Genomic DNA, 18,961 nt, shown 5'->3' on the forward strand with positions numbered 1-18,961 from the left:
TTAATAATTTGCTACAGTAATCACCCTCTAATCATGCGATCAAAGATCTCATTAGATTGGTCTCGCGATTTACACGGAGAGGTGTATTGGTGATTTTATAATTAAACTTTATTTACTACTCCAAATTTCTAGTCAAAAATAAAAAAAATCGCGAAATTTTGTACAGTTCAAACCAAACACGGCCAAAAAAAAATCTCCCAGAGCGAGAGAGAGGAGAGAGGACGAGCACATCGTGGCAACAGGCACCAAGGTAACGTACACACGCTTCCCTCCAGCTCGTTCTCTCTCCCTCGTCACTCTCGCCACTGCTCCCAGCTGTTGCGACTTGCGACCTCCGATCATCCAAGGCTCCTGCACCCCTGTCAGTCCTAGCTCCAGCCAAAAATCGTTGGCTTCCGCTGCCTGCTCCTCCGCCTTGCACCTCCCATGACCTTCCACGCGACATGATTGCATTGCAGGCCCCTGCGGAGCTCAGTGTCCTCCCACGCCGCTGACGCCTTCTTGTTGCCTCCCCGCTGCTGCGCACAACCGAAAGGGCCTTCCTCTCTTCCTTTGCTTCCGCGGAAAGATTTGGCGATTTGTTCATCTACTAAAGTTGCATCTCTCTTGTGCGTGTTTGCCACCGTGGTCTTGTTATCATCGTCCAACGTTGGGTCGTCTGATAGATATAGATCTGGGCCATCTGGTGATTTGCTTGTTCCTCTTCAGGGTGATTGTTTCGAGGAGTGTGGAGTGAAGCCATGGGGAAGAAGGGCAAGTGGTTCGGCGCGGTCAAGAAAGTGTTCAGCCCTGAATCCAAGGAGAAGAAGGAGGAGGTAATACTTCTCCCTCGGAATCCTCTCACCTTTTATAGGTTTTGTTGTGGATTTCTCTTGCGGTTTGTACTCGGATCTGAGTAAATTTGGGGTTTCCTTCTCCGAATCGTGAATAATTCAGTAGCTCGAGTTCAAAGTGTTCATGCTAAGAATGGCATATTGTATTCGTAGTGCTAGTTTTGATTGGGCTTTCGTGTTCTTAGGAAAGAAGATGAATTTTTTATTTGGCATTCAGGAATTTCAGAAGCATTCTTGTCAAGATGGCATTTCCCCCCTTTACAACTGTCTTGCAGATCTGTGATAAAAACATCGCCTTTTCTTTTTCTCTCGCATTTATTTTCTCACTTTAGTTTGAACTGAATTCTGATCGCAAACCAAACTTTGTCCATGAAATGAACAGAGGCAGAGGAGGAAATCAGCAGCTAGCAACCCTACTCCACGAGATCTGACCCCGTCGACCTCCTTGGAAGTCAATGTTTCGGTGCCACCCCCTCCAGCTCCTCCGGCCCTTCACCAGATTGAGGAAATCAGGGCCCCTGAAGCTGAGCAGGAGCAGAGCAAGCACGTCACCGTAGAGGAGGCTCCTGCTGCCCCTGCACAGGCGTCGGTGCTGCCACCTGGTGTGCCAAGTGAAGAGCTTGCTGCAATCAAGATTCAGACTGCCTTCCGAGGTTACCTGGTAATGTGAAACCAGTTCTGAATTCACCTGTCTGGTGCCATTTGGAGAGATGCATGCCTGGTTTTCCACCTATTTTTCTCTGAAATGTTTAGATAAGAACAATTGTGACAGTTGGAAGTTGGTTTATATAGATGGCCGCATTAAGGAAGTGTTTGTTTCTAGCAGCTGGTCAATTAGGCCTTTGATATTTGGAGGTTAGGAAAACAGCTATTTGTTTCTTTTTCGCGATTTTATTTCCACATCAACATGACTGAACATGCAAGCAAATGTCTGTTGGTGGCTTACCCTGCAGATTTTCTCTTATCATTTTCTAACTTTAGGTGTCGGCAGCTCGCCAACCTTGCAAGTGGTAGCTGGCCAGTTGCTGTTACTGTAATTTGGAGGATACCTCTTAGCTGAATGGTTTAGCTATTTTATGTCCTTTTTTGTTTAACAAGTTTGTGTGGTAAATGAGATTTTACGGTTAAGGAAGTAGATTTTCTTGCTTCAGTTGAACCTCATGTAACTGTTAATTTCTAGCTTAATTCCTCTCTTTTTGACTAGCTGTTACAGTTTTTAGGTTTATTCTACTGTCTATGTGAATGTACATTTTTTTTTTTGGAAAGGGCCTACAAATCATTCTTGCTCTTGTTAGAAAAATAATTCTGAACAACTGGCAGTTGGTGGCAGCCACCTTTCATCACTCATTTTGATGTTCTTTTCTCTTTTTTTTTTGATACTGATGGCCTGTCTGTCATGCTTTTGATCTATTATTTAGATAGCAATTAGTGAACGTAACTTTTGTTCCTTGGGAAATATGACTTCTTGGAAATTCGACGTGTTTGACAGTAAAACAGAATCTTAATTTTGTGATCAATATTATACTGACTTACTGAGAGTATCTCATCTTTGTTATATTCTAGGCAAGGAGGGCACTGCGAGCGCTGCGGGGCCTTGTTCGATTGAAATCATTGGTTGAGGGTGATTCAATTAGGCGTCAATCTGCAAGCACTCTTCGCTGTATGCAGACTCTATCGCGGGTGCAGTCACAAATACGTTCTAGGAGAGCAAAGATGTCTGAGGAGAACCAGGCCCTTCAGCGCCAGCTCCTACTGAAGCAGGAACTGGAGAATTTCAGGGTATGCAAACCATCTCAATGCTTCACAGTAAAAAAAAATCTTGTGCTTGTGCTGTACGACTAACCTCGTTAGTATTATTTTCTCCTTTGCTCTAAGCCTTGAAATAATCACAAAATATTATTAATAGCATTAAACATATTTCGTTTGTGAATAATGCTATATCAGATGGGTGAGAACTGGGATGACAGCACTCAATCCAAAGAGCAAATCGAGGCAAGCCTAATAAGCAGGCAAGAGGCAGCGATTAGAAGAGAAAGAGCGCTTGCATATGCATTTTCACATCAGGTAGGATTGTTTCTGTTCTCGGAACAGATGCCAATCTATATATACTTCATCTCATTCTATGTCTGCAAGCTTAATATGTCTCAAAATGCATTGTTTGCAGTGGAAGAGCACTTCGAGATCTGTCAACCCAATGTTTGTAGACCCAAACAACTTGCAGTGGGGCTGGAGCTGGTTGGAGCGCTGGATGGCTGCAAAACCTTGGGAGGGCTGCAATGGGGCTGATAAGGAGAGCAACATTGACCGTGGATCTGTTAAGAGCATGAGCTTGAACCTTGGAGAGGGTGAGATCACAAAAGCTTTCAACCGCCGGGACTCAAAGCCAGAAAAGCCATCACCGCCAACTCCAAAACTGACCCGTCCAGCCTCCAGGCAATCCCCTTCGACGCCCTCTGCTAAAGTAGCGCCAATACCTGCTAGGAGAAAATCCGCCACGCCAAAGAATGGGCTTTCACATGTGGATGACGATGCGAGAAGTGTGTTCAGTGTGCAGTCTGAGCGACCAAGGAGGCACAGTATAGCCACCTCGACTGTGCAGGACAATGAGAGTCTCGCAAGCTCCCCATCACTCCCAAGTTACATGGTTCCCACAGAATCTGCAAGGGCGAAGTCTCGTCTCCAGGGATCAGCATTGACTAATGGTGCAGAGACACCGGAGAAAGGAAGCTCTGCTGGACCGGTCAAGAAAAGGTTGTCATTTCAAGGTGGAACAGCGGCTGCCTCACCAATGCGACGGCATTCTGGTCCTCCCAAGGTGGACAGTGTGGTGAAGGATATTGTTGCCCCACCACAGCCAGAGGCCTTGGTGATCAATGGTGGAAGCAAGTGACTCATACCAGGAGGGGAAAGCGGATTATGAATATATATTTTATCGATGAAGAAAGGTTAACGTGATATCAGCTCAATGAGTGATTTGAATTGTTTTCTTACGACCACATTGTTTGCTCTATAAGATTCGCAGTACCTGCCAGTTGATTCCATTCGTTGTTTCTGTAAAACAAGTATCGGTTCGTCACTAGAATCAATGAAGTTTGTATGTAAACAGGTCTTCTATTTATGTGAGCCATATATTTCTTCTTCTGAAAATCCGTCTGAAATATGCTACCCTTGCACTCTCTTTACTTGTACCTTGCAAGAGAATCACCCTATCCTTATCTGTCTATAAACTATGATCTCAGTCCCAGAAAAAAGGTAAACATTTAAAATCACAGTGCCGTAACAATCCACTAACCCAAATTCAAATCCCACAAAAGAATATTCCATAAAGTAGTTTCTTCATTACAATATGTACAAGAAGTCAACATGAACAGATTCTGTTGCCAATCAATAATATGCGAGCTACACAGCTGCCTATGGAGGAAAATAACAAGCGAGTTACATTTCTTTATCCAAGAAGAAGAAAAAGAACAAATGAATGTAAGGCATTTCAAATACTAGTAGAATGCACATGCGACACACACGTGTTATTCGAAAGACAAATAAAATAAATTTATATTAAAATAATTTTGTATTTGTAGAAAATAATATGTATGCATGAGAAGGACATGTTTTTCAAAAAAAAAATTTAGCAACTATTATTAGTATCACACGTATTAAATAAGGCCATGGTGTTGGATTTTGCTTCAGTTGATATTTCAGCACATCGTCCCTTTCATTCATTATCTTACCATCTTCCGGAGTGAAATATATCACATGTTGCGCGGTCTGTACAATTGAAAGCATTAGGTTTTCACAATAAAAAATGAGATAATTTTTTTTGAATCTACAAATATAACTAACCCATGGTATTTAGGTATGGTCAGTTAATTAACATACCTAATGATTCGCATTTAGATCTTGATTCTTGAAGGAATTTGGATATTTGTAACTTCAGCGAGCGGAGGACAATGATCCATAAATTTAAAATGAGGTTTGTGGATCGCCGGCTACGTTGGGGTGTGTGGCTCGCCGGCGGCGATGAGGTTACTGGGACGCTGCAGTTCATGCAGCATGCGATGGTGGCGGAGGAACCGTCAAAGGAGAAGACTGCCCAACAGGACCGACGATTGGGTTCGTAGGGACCGGCGATGGGGTTCCTGGGACGTTGCAGTTCATGCAGCAGGCCGGAGGAGCCGTCGAGAAGTCGGCCCAAGGACCAACACAAGGAAGGAAAGGACTGGCGCAAGGAGAGATCAGTGTCCAAGGAAACAACAAAGTCTGGCACAAGAAAGGAAAGGAGAGACCAGCGCAAGGAAAGAAACTTGGGAAAACGCAGCATGCTTTCTTGATGGGCGTGATTTGGTACCATGGGTATACGCGTGCGGCTAAATTATTTGCCGGTGAAAAAAGAACCACTAAAACGGCAGAAGTATTTTCCTGCCTACAAGTTTTTCCTGTGCGCCAAAACTTTCTACCAATTCGAGTCTGCCATGTGGGGCTATTGTGAGGGGTATGGAGATGTTTTTTAGGTGAAAAGTGTTCTCAATTGTTTTGGTCCTTTATAGTGTAGATTCAAATTCATCAACACTATTTTGGTTCTTCAGCTCAGTGTCAAATATTTTTCACCAAGCTCCAAGCCTCCAACCAAATCAGAGCATTTTTTGTTACTGTCAACGCTTTGATGAGGAAGCAATCATCGGGCAAATTGGTGCAAATTTGCAGATACTGTTATCGCATTTCCACCTCTCCTCTTCAGTCACAAATCTAGGTTCCCGTGATCCTTGCCAGAAGCTGAGGACTCCCTGGATTTGATCCTTGAACCACTTAGCATCATAAGTGAACTGGTATTCATCAAGCAGGGAATGATCTTCCTGAAATTCATATCTGCACAAGAAAAGCATAAGGAAATCGCGTCCTATATCTGCCGTGTCACATTTGCAAATAGTCCAACAAACAATGATTCGCCATTCAGCACAGTGTACTCTGAGCCTGTACTCTGTACAACAGGTCACTGATGAGCCTGTAACTCATATTACCTCAGGAGCAGTTGTTCTCGAGATCGCAAACATCCTAGAGAATGGCAGGTAATCTTGAAATATTTCACTACATCTTCAAGGGTCTGCAAACAGAAATCACGTCACAACTCAGAAGGATTATAAAATACGTTATAGACGGTAGCATGAGTATCCAAACAGACAGTCGTAAACAAAGTCTAGTATCTTCCAGGATTTGTGCAGTTTCCCAGCACATGGAATTGAACAATTTCCCATCAGCAAACTGGTAGGTCAAAATCACCAGTAAATTGCCTGAGAACTCTTAGAAAATGAATATAAAGTTAGCACCTTTGCATTGACTCCCAGTGAGTTAGTGTACCACTTGATATGATCTGATAACAAGTAGTTGGGGTCCAGATCAAAATAGCTAAAGAAATTTTCTGCTGGAAATTTCTTGGCAATCAAACTGTCCCATAGATATTTGTAACACATCAGCTGTAGCCTGTCATAAAGATATTGAGCAGATAACTTCAGAGATGCCATCATTCTTCCATCTTTTAAGAGTATATTACCATCTTATGTGATGCAAAACATTAAAACTTGTAGGCGACTACAAATACTAAGTATATGGATTTTGTTCTGGTCAGATCATGTTTGTATGTTGTAAAACACGCGCAAATGTGATTTATATAGGGGGTGTGTGTGTGTTGGGGGCTGGGGGGGGGGGGGGTCAGTACGACTCTTTTCTTCTATTAACTCATGCATGCTTAAGGGGGAAAAGGAATTTTTGTTTGCTAAACAGTAACAGTCACCAAGGACCTCATAAAGATCTCGTATAAAGAAAGATGCATTTTTTTAATGGCACAATACAATGGAAATACATGTGGTACAATCTTTTGTAAAACGTGATCTTGCCAAGCAACATCAACTTGAAGTAATTTAAGCAGCACTCTGCATTTGTACACTGAATGATTGACCTAAGAGTTATTCCTTTAAACAAGACTAACAAAATACCATGACCTGCAATAATAGGATCCTTGGATAAACCGAGCCAACACCCTCAGTAACAAATAATCTTAAGTAGAGCCAACACCCTCAGTAACAAATAATCTTCCTTTTGCTTTAAGGGAACATTCTTGCCAATAGCACGACACACTTTGCCATTCTCTACATTAAATGGTTAGAAAAGCAACAGTAAGGGGCGGACCTTCCATTTCTTTTTTGTGGTTCCGAGGGAATTGTTGGCTTGGCACGTGTCTTTGTATCTATCAGGATGGGTTGAACTGAAATGCCATCCATGTGCATTCGGATTTCATCAATAATCCCTATAATCCATGTACCTTCAATGACCCCAAACCTGCAGTGATATAGTTTACAATCAGATCCACTAAGAAGAATGTTTCCTAAGATAGAAAGCTTCATATCCACTCAGGAAACCAACAAAATAGCAGAGTATTTCCATCAGTACACAGTATTGGTTTGCAGTTGCACAGAGAAGAGAGAAATTTATAGTGCTTACACTGGAATTTCACGTGCGACATCCTTGAGCTCATCCTCGAGCATTAACCGGTTTGTTCCTTCGATGAAGCTCACGAATTTGACTGCCCATGATTCTTCCACAGATCTAATGGTGATATCATAGTCACCGGGATCGTGGAACGAGGGTGCGTTCCACGTTCCGGGAACTCCATTCTGATGGGAATAGAGAACATTTTCGTTCCCGCAGTGTAAAATTCCATCCCAAGCGTCGTTCCTCGTTCCCCGTTCCTCGTTCCTTGATCCGTCATTCCGGGAACTTCGGTGACTATGGGCGATATCCACTCTTTGAAAAACCTTTTCCAAAATGAAACAAGTCGAAATGAGGTACAGAGAAATTCTCCATAGCAATGTCATTAATAATACCGGGACGCATTTCAAGATAGAACCCATGTAAATGAAGCAGCATTCTGCTTGGAAGAACCAGAAATGTAGTTCTCACCTTGTCGTGGTGCTGCAAACCACGGCCGGGTGGCGGAAGGCACCCGCCCTAGCCCAGAGGGTGTGTACTCAGGGGGTAGCTAGTCTTAGATCGATCTCCCTTCAGAACACAAGAAACACAGCAGGATTTAGAGTGGTTCGGGCCGCCGGAGCGTAATACCCTACATCCACTGTGTGTTGTATTGCCTTCCCACAAGCGTGAGGAGGTGCGAGAGCTTGAGTCTGTATTGTGGAGATGATGTGTGAACCTCCCCCATGTTCTAGTGGGCGTGCTCTCCCTTTTATATGTCCAAGGGGAGCACGTACACTGAGCGGGGCCCCGACATGTGGACCCGGCGATGTATTATAAACTACACTTTGGCCTCCAATGGCTCAGATCCGGAGATCTTGTCGTCGGCTTCTGTGCGTAGCTTCTGACCAGGGATGGTCTTGAGTTGTCCTGTCAGAGTACAGTCTAGCCTCTGCAGGCGCGCGTCGAGGTCATGATGAAGCGCCGAACTACTGACTCAGTCCACTGTAGCAGTGTGCACTGTTGCTCCAGTCAGTAGCTGGTCATCATGACTCGTCGCGCATGCACACGGCGCTGAGTCTTTAATGCTTGTCTTGGTAAATGACGAGCCGCGTCGGTAATTGGCGATCCATAGTGTGGACTGACAAAAACTGTCCCGTGCCCAGAGGCAGCAGAGCCCACCTCAACCACTCGCACTTAATGCGGGTGGGTGAGGGAGCTTCTAGCGGAAGGCTTGCGCCCGCGCCCGCGTGACACGTGGCGGCTCCGGACCCCTCCCGAGCAGCTAGCTGAGCCGAGAGCTCACGGGGGTCCGGGTAGGCACGTGGAGGTCCCGGACCTGCCTGCGGGAGTCCGGATGGCACGTGGAGGTCCCGGACCCGCCTGCGGGGGTCCGGGTCCGCGGCCACAGGTGCTGAGCATTTCCACCTCTGGGACACGTGGTGACACCGGACCCGTCCCCAAACGGGAAGCGGGTCCGGCACCGTTGGTCCGGTGAGATGGAGTCGGAACCCAGGAGTCCGGCTGCTCAGCTCCTTAGGGCGTAGTTACGGATAACTACGCGAGTCTTGGCACAGTAGGAGTGGGTACCCCAGTTGTAGGGTACCGACAGTGGCCCCCGGGCCCGCCTCGGGAGAGGCAACGAACCCGCAGGTGGGGCCACTACTGTGAGCGACTTGGCTGCTTCTGGCACCCAGCGGTGCGCGCCGCAAGGGTCTTGCCCTGTATCGTCCATCCCTTGGGTCACCTGCTGCATCATCACGTTTGGACCTGCACATGACTCAAGGTAGATGCTTAGTAGCGTGCCCACGGGTCCCAAATCCTGTTGGCTGTAATCCTTTGAGATGGATAGCTAGGTTCAGTGAACGAAGCTCAAGGGGCCGGCCTTTAGGTTAAGAGAAAGTCCGGACCTCCAGGTTCCCAGTCCTAGGTACTACGGCACTCATTCACAGGAGGTGGTGCGTGCAGGCTTAGGGTACGGAACCAGGCTAAGCGGCTACACGGCTCCGGACCTCCCCGGAGAATGAGTGCGCTTCCCTGAACCTGCAGGTTCCCAGGGGTCCGAACCCCTCTCTTCCATGAGGGGTCTCGAGCTAAGTCACTAACTAGCCAACTCAATTCGGACCACAATCACCGCACAAGAGTAAGAAGCCACGTGGGGGTTAGCGCAAACAGAATGCGTAGATCGAAATTGGAATGTAACATCCTTAGAGGCGAACTGAGAATAAACTTTTCCTTTATAACTAGATGTACATGAGATGTGCGATGTAAGCCAGAACACGGGTTTATGAGGCCGGAGCTGTCCGGACCTCCGGGCCCCCAGTCTTAGGTACTACGGTACTCACCCTAGGGAGGTAGAGCATGCAGGCTTAGGGTACGGAACCAGGCTAAGCGGCTACACGGCTCCGGACCTCCCCGGAGGGTGAATACGCTTCCCTGAACCTGGTTCGCAGAGGTCCGGACCCCTCCACGGGGGAGGCTCACCGGACTGGACCACACGGAAGTACTACATAGTTACAAAGGAAAAGATTTTATTCCCTGCTGGGCCTCTAAGAGTAGGACTTACAGAGATGTAGAGTCGGGGGTACGACCGGAGTCGGCTTTCCGCCGGAGAGAGCCACTAGAGCCGGCTTTCCGCCGGAGCGGGCTTGGTGCGACCGGAGTCGGCTTTCCGCCGGAGCGGCTTTGTGCGACCGGAGTCGGCTTTCCGCCGGAGCGGGCTTGGTGCGACTGGAGTCGGCAGTCCGCCGGAGCGGGCTTGGTGCGACTGGAGTCGGCTTTCCGCCGGAGCGGGCTTCCTCTCATGAGTGAGGTATGCTGTGAGCTGGGATTTGTCGCTCCGCCGCTCGCAGCTTGTGAGGGGGCCCTTGACGGGTGCCCTGACTCTTGCCGGCGGGCGGCGCGCGCCGCCGCCAACGGTGGCTGCTCCACAGGCACAGTTGCCCCTGGAGCAGGAACGCGAGAGGCATGTGGCGTGGAGGACGCCACCCCCTCCGTCATCTCCACGTCGTCCACGCGAACCATGGGGACGAAGAAGATGATGAAATGCGACCAGCTAGCGCCCCTACCTGGCGCGCCAAATGTCGTGGCGCTAGAAGGAGGGCCGGGTGGCGGAAGGCACCCGCCCTAGCCCAGAGGGTGTGTACTCAGGGGGTAGCTAGTCTTAGATCGATCTCCCTTCAGAACACAAGAAACACAGCAGGATTTAGAGTGGTTCGGGCCGCCGGAGCGTAATACCCTACATCCACTGTGTGTTGTATTGCCTTCCCACAAGCGTGAGGAGGTGCGAGAGCTTGAGTCTGTATTGTGGAGATGATGTGTGAACCTCCCCCATGTTCTAGTGGGCGTGCTCTCCCTTTTATATGTCCAAGGGGAGCACGTACACTGAGCGGGGCCCCGACATGTGGACCCGGCGATGTATTATAAACTACACTTTGGCCTCCAATGGCTCAGATCCGGAGATCTTGTCGTCGGCTTCTGTGCGTAGCTTCTGACCAGGGATGGTCTTGAGTTGTCCTGTCAGAGTACAGTCTAGCCTCTGCAGGCGCGCGTCGAGGTCATGATGAAGCGCCGAACTACTGACTCAGTCCACTGTAGCAGTGTGCACTGTTGCTCCAGTCAGTAGCTGGTCATCATGACTCGTCGCGCATGCACACGGCGCTGAGTCTTTAATGCTTGTCTTGGTAAATGACGAGCCGCGTCGGTAATTGGCGATCCATAGTGTGGACTGACAAAAGCTGTCCCGTGCCCAGAGGCAGCAGAGCCCACCTCAACCACTCGCACTTAATGCGGGTGGGTGAGGGAGCTTCTAGCGGAAGGCTTGCGCCCGCGCCCGCGTGACACGTGGCGGCTCCGGACCCCTCCCGAGCAGCTAGCTGAGCCGAGAGCTCACGGGGGTCCGGGTAGGCACGTGGAGGTCCCGGACCTGCCTGCGGGAGTCCGGATGGCACGTGGAGGTCCCGGACCCGCCTGCGGGGGTCCGGGTCCGCGGCCACAGGTGCTGAGCATTTCCACCTCTGGGACACGTGGTGACACCGGACCCGTCCCCAAACGGGAAGCGGGTCCGGCACCGTTGGTCCGGTGAGATGGAGTCGGAACCCAGGAGTCCGGCTGCTCAGCTCCTTAGGGCGTAGTTACGGATAACTACGCGAGTCTTGGCACAGTAGGAGTGGGTACCCCAGTTGTAGGGTACCGACACACCTCATGCTCGAGCTGCGCATGGCGGTCCGAACCTGCCTTCATGGCCTCGGTCCTCTCCGGCTTGCCGTGTTTGAGCTCGAATTCCATCTTTTTCTCGCACCATTCCTGCCGCGAAAAGGACGCTCGCCATCAGAAACCGCTGGATGCGAGCAGATATGATCTGCCCTGACCAGGAGACAAGGAATGCGGAAGGCGCAAGCTCGGGCGACGGCGTTACCGTGGCAGTGATGTCGGTGACGGCGAGTGCGCGGCGCTCCCGGAACTGGGCGAGACGCGACATTCGCGGCAGAGGGGAGTCCTCAATGTCGCTGGCGGAGGGACCGGCGGTCGAGTAGGACGCGTTCGTGAGCGGCGCGGCGGCGCGGCGGCCGGCGGAGGAGAGGAGCCGGGCCCCCGCTGCAGCGGCGGCGATAAACGCCATCTCCTCGTTGCCCGACGAGGCGACGACCTCCACGGAGCTCCTCTGACCTAGGCCGCGGCGCGGCGGAGGGGGAGGAGTGCATCGGAGCCGGAGGAATCGGCTAGTTGTTTCGCGGATCGCGGCTCAAGCAACGGCACAAGCGCACGGCAGCGCGCTACCCAGCAACCACTGACGAGTGGGGCCACGAAATTTCGCATGCCCCCTGTCCAGCACTCCAGTACCAGACTGCCAGTTGATTTCGAACACAAATATCAATTCGTCACTACAGTCCATGATTGTTTTTGTATAAACAAGCCTCAATTTATGTGAACCATATATTTCTTCTGAAGATACCTCCGAAATGTGCTACCCTTGCAGTCTCTGTACTTATATCTGGCAAAAGAAGTAAATCACAATGCGCTAATATTCCATTAATCCAAATTCAAATCGCACGATAGAGAATATTTCAGAAAGTGATTTCTTCGTTACATATGTACAATACAACAAGTCATCAAGAACAGAATTCTATCGCCAAACAATAATATGTGAGAGACAAAGTCACATTTTTTCATCCTAGTAGAAGTAAAAAGAACAAACAAAGAGTGAATGCAAGGCATTTCAAATATTCATTCAACAATACTACTTTCGGTTCATCAGCTCAGTGTCAAATATTTCACCAAGCTCTGAGCTTTTTTTTTTTTTTGGGGTGTCAACAACTTGATGTGGAAGCTATCATCGGGCATTTTGACGCAAATTTGCAGAAACTGCATTTCCACCTCTCCTCTTCAGTGACAAATTTAGGTTCCCGTGATCCTTGCCAAAAGCTTAGGACTTCCTGGATCTGATCCTTGAACCACCTAGCATCACAAGTGAACTGGTATTCTTCAAGCAGGGAATGGTCTGACTGTAGTTCATATCTGCACCAGTAAATAAAGCATTAGGAAATTACACTATATAACTGCCATGGTCTAAAGAATACTGATTTGCCATTTCGCAGTATGTACAACAGGTTACTGATGTTTAGGCTAAGCCTGTTACTCTAATTTACCTCAATAGCAGCGATTCTCCGGACTGTGGTAGAGTATGGCAGGTAGCCTCGAAATATTTCAACACGTCTTCAAAGGTCTGCAAGCAGAAACCATGTCAAAAGTCAGAATTCACAAGGATTATAAAATATGTTGTAGATGTTGGCATGAATATCCAAACTACAGTCAGAAAAAAGTCTAGCATACACTTCCTGGATTTCTGCAACACTGCAGTTTCCTAGCATATGGAATTGAATGATTTCCATGAATAAACTAGTCGGCCATCAACAGTAAATTGCCCGAGAACTATTAGAAAAACACAAACAAAGTTCAAAGGTGAGACATAGCACCTTTGCATTGAATCCCAGTGAGCTAATGTACTGCTTGACATTATCTGACAACAAGTAGTTGGGGTCCAGGTCAAAATAGCTGAAGAAATTCTCTGCTGGAAATTTCTCAGCAATTAAACTGTCCCACAGATATTTGTAACACATCAGCTGGAGCCTGACATAAAGATATTGAACAGATAATCATTGTATTGTACAAACTTCAGAGATGCTATTATTCTATCATTGTTTAGAGTATACTTCCATCTTACTGTCAGGCAAAACATTAGAACTTTTAGACAACTACAAATATAACTGGTGACATGGATTTTTCTGCTAAATCGCAATACTCCCAAATGACCTCATAAAGATCTCATATTAATAAGATGTATTTTAAATGAAACAATACAATGGGAATACTTGGTACAATCTTGTCTTACATTTTTTTTTTTGTAACTACCCCTAACATCAGCTTGAAGCAGTTTAAGCAGCATTCTGCTTTTGTATACTGAATGATTGACCTAACAGTTGTTCCTTAAAACAAGATTTCATTAAATAGCATCAGTACAACTTCTTGCAATTTCATTAAATGGATATGAAAGAAACAGTAAGGGGTAAACCTTCCATTTCTTTTTTGTGCTTCTGAGGGAATTGTTGGCCTGACACGTGTCTTTGTATCTACAAGAATGGGTTGAAATGAAATGCCATCAATGGGCATTCGGATTTCATCAATGATCCCTACCATCCATGAACCTTCAACAAACCCAATCCTGCATTAATATGATTTACAATCAGATCTACAAAGTAGAATGTTTCCTAAACAGAAAGATTCATATCCACTCTGGAATCTGATATTATAGCAGAGCATGTCCATCAGTAGGAAGTATTGGTTATTTCAAGAGAAAAAGGATATGTACATGTTTCAGGTTTGCAGTTGCACATAGAAGAGATAAATTTGTGGTTACACTGGAATTTCCCGTGTCATGCCCTCGAACATTAACTGGTTTGTTCCCATGATGAAGTTGATGAATTTTACTGCCCATAATTCTTCCGCAGATCTAATGGTGACTTCCACTCTTTCAACAACCTGTTTAAAAATGAAACAAGTCGTGAGATACGTTTAGAGGAATTCTCCATGGCAAAGTCGTGGTAGAAAAGATATTATGTTTGCTGCCTCAGGCAGCGGTACTATTATTAGTAACAGGCATTTCAAGTAGAACCAATGTAATGAAGCAGCATTCCGCTTGGGAGAACCAGAAATGTAGGACTCACCGCTTGCTCGAGCTGCGCATGGCGTTCCGAACCTGCCTTCATGGCCTCGGTCCTCTCCGGCTTTCCGTGTTCGAGCACGAACTCCATCTGTTTCTCGCACCATTCCTGCCGCAAGAAGGGCTCTCACCATCAGAACCACTCTATGCGAGCACGTCTGACCTCCCCTGCCCAGGAGACAAGGAAATGCTAAAGGCGCGAGCTTAGGGCGTGGGCGACGTCGTTACCGTTGCAGTAATATCGGTGATGGCGAGCGCGCGGCGCTCCCGGAACCGGGCGAGAAGCGACCTCCGCGGCACAGGGGAGTCCTCAATATCGCCACCGGCGGCGGAGTAGGTCGCGCAGGAGAGCTGGGCGGCGGCGCGGTGGGCGGTTGAGGAGACGAGGGGGCGGGCTCCCGCTGCAGCGGCGGTCAGCGCAGCGTCAATGAACGCCATCTCCTCGTCACTGACGACCTCCACGGGGAGCTCCTGGCGCGGCGCGGCGGAGGGGAAGGAATGCATTGGAGATGGAGGAGGAGGAGGAGGGGGCTGTGGGTCCGGCCTGTAGGGCGAGAAAATAAGACGGGAAAGACGAGACTTATTACATAATAATTAGAGCAGGGGACGAACATAATAAGTATAATTAATGTATTATTAGTGAATGTTATTATAACAATTAGTGGTCAAATTATGGACTTATTAGATTTAATAGATTCGTCTTGTGATTAATTTGCGATTTATGAAATTAGATTTATAACAAGTCTATATTTAGTACTCGTAATTGGTATTTAAATGTGCGATGTGACATAACTTATGGCTGAAACTTAAAAAACCAAATCTGACCTAAAATAGTGGATAGAATAGTATGGATGCAAGTAGTTGACATTTGTGGATTTCTGAAACTGGTTATTAGTGCCAAAGCATGTGGGCATGGTTTGCTAGATACTTGCTGCTCTCTGCAAATGCAAGTATGCTTGTGTAGATTCACCACATTGCTTAAGATCTTGTGACTTTTTGTAATTTCAGTTACCTCTGTCTCGTTCTTACCACTTTCTTTTAATTTTAGATAACTAAGTTACCTACTTATTGCATACAACTGACGTACTACGATAGGAAGCATCACATGACCTTTAAATTTTTCCCTAATTGTTCATCTCTTTGCATACGGCTCCATGAACTTTGCTCCAAGAGCATTAGCAATATCAGTTATTGGAAGATCTTTGAGATCCTTGACCCAGTTATTCCAAACCTTAGCCACATTGTTAGTAATAACATCACACTTGATTTCTTCTAAAAGTTTGCACCTCATCCATTTCAAATGGTAGTGCTCTTCCAACCAAGACTATACCTTACCACTACCTTCAAAAATCTGCTACATGCCTAGCTTCCTCAGCTCTGTCATCCTCAGCCGTGAGACCTACAAATATATACATCGCATCATCATCCATCACAGTAGCAACAAATCCTATCTTATCTGAAGAATGAGCAGTACTCACTCCTGGCTGTGATGAGTGAATTGTCAACCGTGCGGTGTGATCGTGTGCTTGGTCTTTGGTTGCAGGTACACGGGCGTCGAGTGTCGACGGAGAGCTGCCGTGGAGGTGCTGTGGCCGATGGACCGTGCGGTGGACGGCGGTGAAGGGCAGCCGGGACCGGAGCTCGGGCCGGGCGGCAGCTGTGGCGTCCACTCCTAGATCGAGGGCGCAAGCACCGGTGGATGGCGGGTTTCTTGGTTTGTGCCACAAAACCAAGCTGGCGGACGGCGGTTGAAGACGCCAAGTCGTGGAGGCACTGGCGTCGGTCTCGGGACTGGCGGAGGAATGGGCGTCGACGGCGTCTAGGGCCTCGCTGCGGGCGAGGAGGTGACGGGCGTCGGGCGGCGTCTAGGGCCGTCAGAAGGCCGAGGTGGGAACGGCGTTTAGGGCCACGGCGTGGAGGCGGGAATCTTCCCGCGCGTAGAGTTTTGGTGGTTTTCTCAAAACCGGTCACCTACCCGGGTTTCGCGGACCCTCCAAAACCGCGGACCGGATCTTCATCGACGTGGCGGCATCGCGGAGAAGGCTTCGAGTCGAAGAAAGAAACTCCGCCGTCGGATGAGATCTTGTACCCTTTCCGGTTTTGCCCCTACGGGCGTTTTAGTGTATGAGTCAAGGTGGAGGTCAAATCTGGGAGGGACCGGTCTGACCGGTCGCCCCCCCCCCCCCCCCCCCCCCCGAGGGTGGATATATATATCTCACCTGCCCCTTGGACAGGTGAGCCTCCAAGCCACGAGTCATTTTCTGTTTTTCCTTACTCCTCCCTCTGTTCTAGGGTTAGGCCGAGGTCTCCATGGCGAAAGTGGTCTAGATTATAGCTATGTCCACAAATTTGAGAGGGTGGATGAATGGGTGGAGGTCTAGCTCTTGTATAGGTGAAGTCCTCTGTAAATCACGATGAATTTGAATGAAATCGAGGACCCTTTTTGAGCAGCTCTCTTGTGTTCTCGTTCATCCTTTGGTCATAGATTGATTTCCTCTCTTTTTGGTGATCTTTGGGTTCGAAGCTTTCTCTTGATTGATTTAGGGACTCCGTGATTTGCTTCTCGACCATCTAGCCTAGAGCTAAACTCCCGAGAATCACGAGTCCCTCGGATTGAGGTTTTTGGAGTTTTTGGAAAACCCTCTTTTGCTTCTTTCCCCCACGAAATTCTAGTGATCCTTTGCGTTTTGGGTTGATTCTTTTTGTGGAGAGGTTCGTCTCTATCCCAGGAACGTCTCTGCAAATTTTGAGATCTTTTGGTGATGATTTGAATGAGTAATCTTTGAAATCACCTCGAGTTCGTGGGCTGGAGCTCTGCTCTGGACAGAGGCGGTCTGACCGGTCGAAGCAACCGGTCTGACCGGCCTAGAATTTCAACTCCGGCCCGACCGGTCTGACCGGCAAGAGCAAGCGGTCTAACCGGTCAGATCCAGTGACACTGCTGTTTGTGGTTTTCTCGTTATTGCTTCCGCTAGCTTTCTAGGGCGTTTTGCAAAGAGATAGCTAGTCCATAGCTATTCTCTCATATCCTAAGTTTGAGGGTTTGTGGTGATTTTCGGGATATAGGCCGACAGATCGATTTCGAAAGAAATTTTGATCGGTTCCCATTCACCCTCATTTGGTCGCCAGTTTCGGTCCCTCATTATCTTTTGCAATGGGTTCTATTTCCAAATTATCCAATCAATTACATATGGCACATCTTGTCCATTTCCTAATTCTACTCCATCATGTGGAATATGTGCCACAATGCTTGATGCCACTGCTACTGCAGTAGCGTCATCAGTGACAACTGAGTTGGTAACCAATTCCATATATTTCTCTTTCACATCAACAAACAAAAACATCCTCTTATCATACTGCCTCTCAAAGAAAGCAAGTGCTAGAGATTTATCATCCACCAATTTTCTTACACCACCACTGCTCATATCAAAATCAGAAGCCACAATCTGTTGCCTTCTTAATTCCACCCTAGCTGCCAAGTCATTTTGTAACATTTCCAGCTTGTAACAGTGATAAAAATTCACTTCCCATTCATCATATTTCCACGACACATCAACAGCTTGTCCATCATTATGCATGGTAGTGAATTGAGAAAACAGAACACAAATCCTAAATGTCTGATTCGGATCGATGAATGATTTGACATTAGAAACATCTCCTCTCCTATCCTTTCTTTGACTCTTTTTCTTTTTTTCTATAGGGGAAATGATACCATGTCCCATCCGAATCGAACCTATAATGTTCCAACAACAAAGAATAAACATATACTACATCGATGAGAGGGGTTAAGGTTTCATGGTCTTACCCGAGAGACATAGTGTCTGCTGCCCTACTCCAGAGCAAGGATGGCAGGTAGCGCGCTGGGATGGCTCGCGTCGTGCGACCCGGGCGGCGCGCGGGCAGGACAAGGCGAGTGATCTGGCTGGCTGGGTGGGGAGGGCGGGTCGCGAGGCGAGGGTGGCCGACGTGAGGAGGGCGACCGGCGCGAGGAGTGCGGCTGACCGGAGTTGAGGAAGAAGGGCCGCCGTGGCGACCTGGACCGACGGGGTGAGCGGAATCTCGTGATGCGAGACTGCTTTCGTTCGGACAGAAGAGAACTATTTTATGGATAAGGTTTCTCCCTAAAGATATTTTAGTCACTTCATATAGTTTGGATTATTAGAAGTAGAAGGAAAACTTAAGAAAAAGAAATAGTTGGAAATGTTACGAACATAAAGAGTTCGCATGTCAAATGGGACTTGTTTGGCTTGTCTCTAGAATAGGCTAGAATGTACTTTGACCGCTAATTAAGAATATCAATATAACCTCTGCGTTAGAAATTTTGAAGAATTTAATAGAATCTTTGACCATGTGATTAGAGGATAGTTACTGTAGCATCACTGTGCCAATAATTAATTAATTATTATTATTAGATTCGTCATGAAAAATTACACTCATCACTAAAAAAATT

General features: G+C 47.5%; 3 protein-coding genes across 6 annotated transcripts; 1 reads left to right on the forward strand and 2 right to left on the reverse strand.

The window, feature by feature from the left end:
• The first annotated feature begins 204 nt into the window (after positions 1–204).
• Positions 205–3,980, forward strand: LOC120664116 (protein IQ-DOMAIN 1-like). 2 transcript variants are annotated; one of them, XM_039943128.1, is made up of 6 exons: positions 205–250; positions 709–815; positions 1,216–1,494; positions 2,397–2,612; positions 2,778–2,897; positions 2,998–3,980. In XM_039943128.1, exons 2-6 carry the CDS (start codon positions 741–743, stop codon positions 3,721–3,723), a joined length of 1,416 nt encoding a protein of 471 aa, XP_039799062.1. In that variant the 5' UTR covers positions 205–250; positions 709–740; the 3' UTR covers positions 3,724–3,980. The 2 variants fall into 2 exon arrangements, with proteins under 2 accessions (XP_039799062.1, XP_039799061.1); XM_039943127.1 differs by having other exon boundaries at positions 248–608.
• A 1,353-nt stretch (positions 3,981–5,333) lies between these two features.
• On the reverse strand, positions 5,334–12,186 carry LOC120667509 (exonuclease V, chloroplastic-like). Its single transcript, XM_039947573.1, has 8 exons — positions 12,135–12,186; positions 11,710–12,035; positions 11,493–11,597; positions 7,326–7,639; positions 7,014–7,163; positions 6,155–6,308; positions 5,849–5,931; positions 5,334–5,696 (listed from the first exon to the last, which is right to left on the reverse strand). Exons 1-8 carry the CDS (start codon positions 12,184–12,186, stop codon positions 5,483–5,485), a joined length of 1,398 nt encoding a protein of 465 aa, XP_039803507.1. The 3' UTR covers positions 5,334–5,482.
• Positions 12,187–12,298: 112 nt separating this feature from the next.
• LOC120664118 (exonuclease V, chloroplastic-like) lies at positions 12,299–18,623 on the reverse strand. Of its 3 annotated transcripts, XM_039943132.1 has the most exons (9): positions 18,317–18,589; positions 15,842–15,910; positions 14,740–15,055; positions 14,516–14,620; positions 14,209–14,330; positions 13,864–14,013; positions 13,268–13,421; positions 12,941–13,017; positions 12,357–12,809 (listed from the first exon to the last, which is right to left on the reverse strand). In XM_039943132.1, the coding sequence occupies exons 3-9, from the start codon at positions 15,013–15,015 to the stop codon at positions 12,602–12,604; spliced, it is 1,092 nt and encodes a 363-aa protein (XP_039799066.1). In that variant the 5' UTR covers positions 15,016–15,055; positions 15,842–15,910; positions 18,317–18,589; the 3' UTR covers positions 12,357–12,601. The 3 variants fall into 3 exon arrangements, with proteins under 3 accessions (XP_039799065.1, XP_039799067.1, XP_039799066.1); XM_039943131.1 differs by lacking the exon at positions 15,842–15,910 and having other exon boundaries at positions 12,299–12,809; positions 18,317–18,623; XM_039943133.1 differs by lacking the exon at positions 18,317–18,589 and having other exon boundaries at positions 12,299–12,809; positions 15,842–15,969.
• Positions 18,624–18,961: the final 338 nt, after the last annotated feature.

The sequence above is a fragment of the Panicum virgatum genome, chromosome 3N, assembly GCF_016808335.1.
Source record: "Panicum virgatum strain AP13 chromosome 3N, P.virgatum_v5, whole genome shotgun sequence".
Lineage (NCBI taxonomy): Eukaryota > Viridiplantae > Streptophyta > Magnoliopsida > Poales > Poaceae > Panicum > Panicum virgatum.

Coding starts and splice junctions, on each gene's coding strand:
- LOC120664116 (XM_039943128.1), top strand. CDS start 741: ATGGGGAAGAAGGGCAAGTGGTTCGGCGCGGTCAAGAAAGTGTTCAGC. Junction 816..1,215: donor CCAAGGAGAAGAAGGAGGAG/GTAATACTTCTC, acceptor TGAAATGAACAG/AGGCAGAGGAGGAAATCAGC. Junction 2,613..2,777: donor AGGAACTGGAGAATTTCAGG/GTATGCAAACCA, acceptor ATGCTATATCAG/ATGGGTGAGAACTGGGATGA.
- LOC120667509 (XM_039947573.1), bottom strand. CDS start 12,186: ATGGACTGTAGTGACGAATTGATATTTGTGTTCGAAATCAACTGGCAG. Junction 6,309..7,013: donor CCACAAAAAAGAAATGGAAG/GTCCGCCCCTTA, acceptor TCTTTATGACAG/GCTACAGCTGATGTGTTACA. Junction 5,932..6,154: donor CACTGGGAGTCAATGCAAAG/GTGCTAACTTTA, acceptor TTCTGTTTGCAG/ACCCTTGAAGATGTAGTGAA.
- LOC120664118 (XM_039943131.1), bottom strand. Junction 14,331..14,515: donor ATGCGCAGCTCGAGCAAGCG/GTGAGTCCTACA, acceptor ATTTTTAAACAG/GTTGTTGAAAGAGTGGAAGT. Junction 13,018..13,267: donor CACTGGGATTCAATGCAAAG/GTGCTATGTCTC, acceptor TTCTGCTTGCAG/ACCTTTGAAGACGTGTTGAA.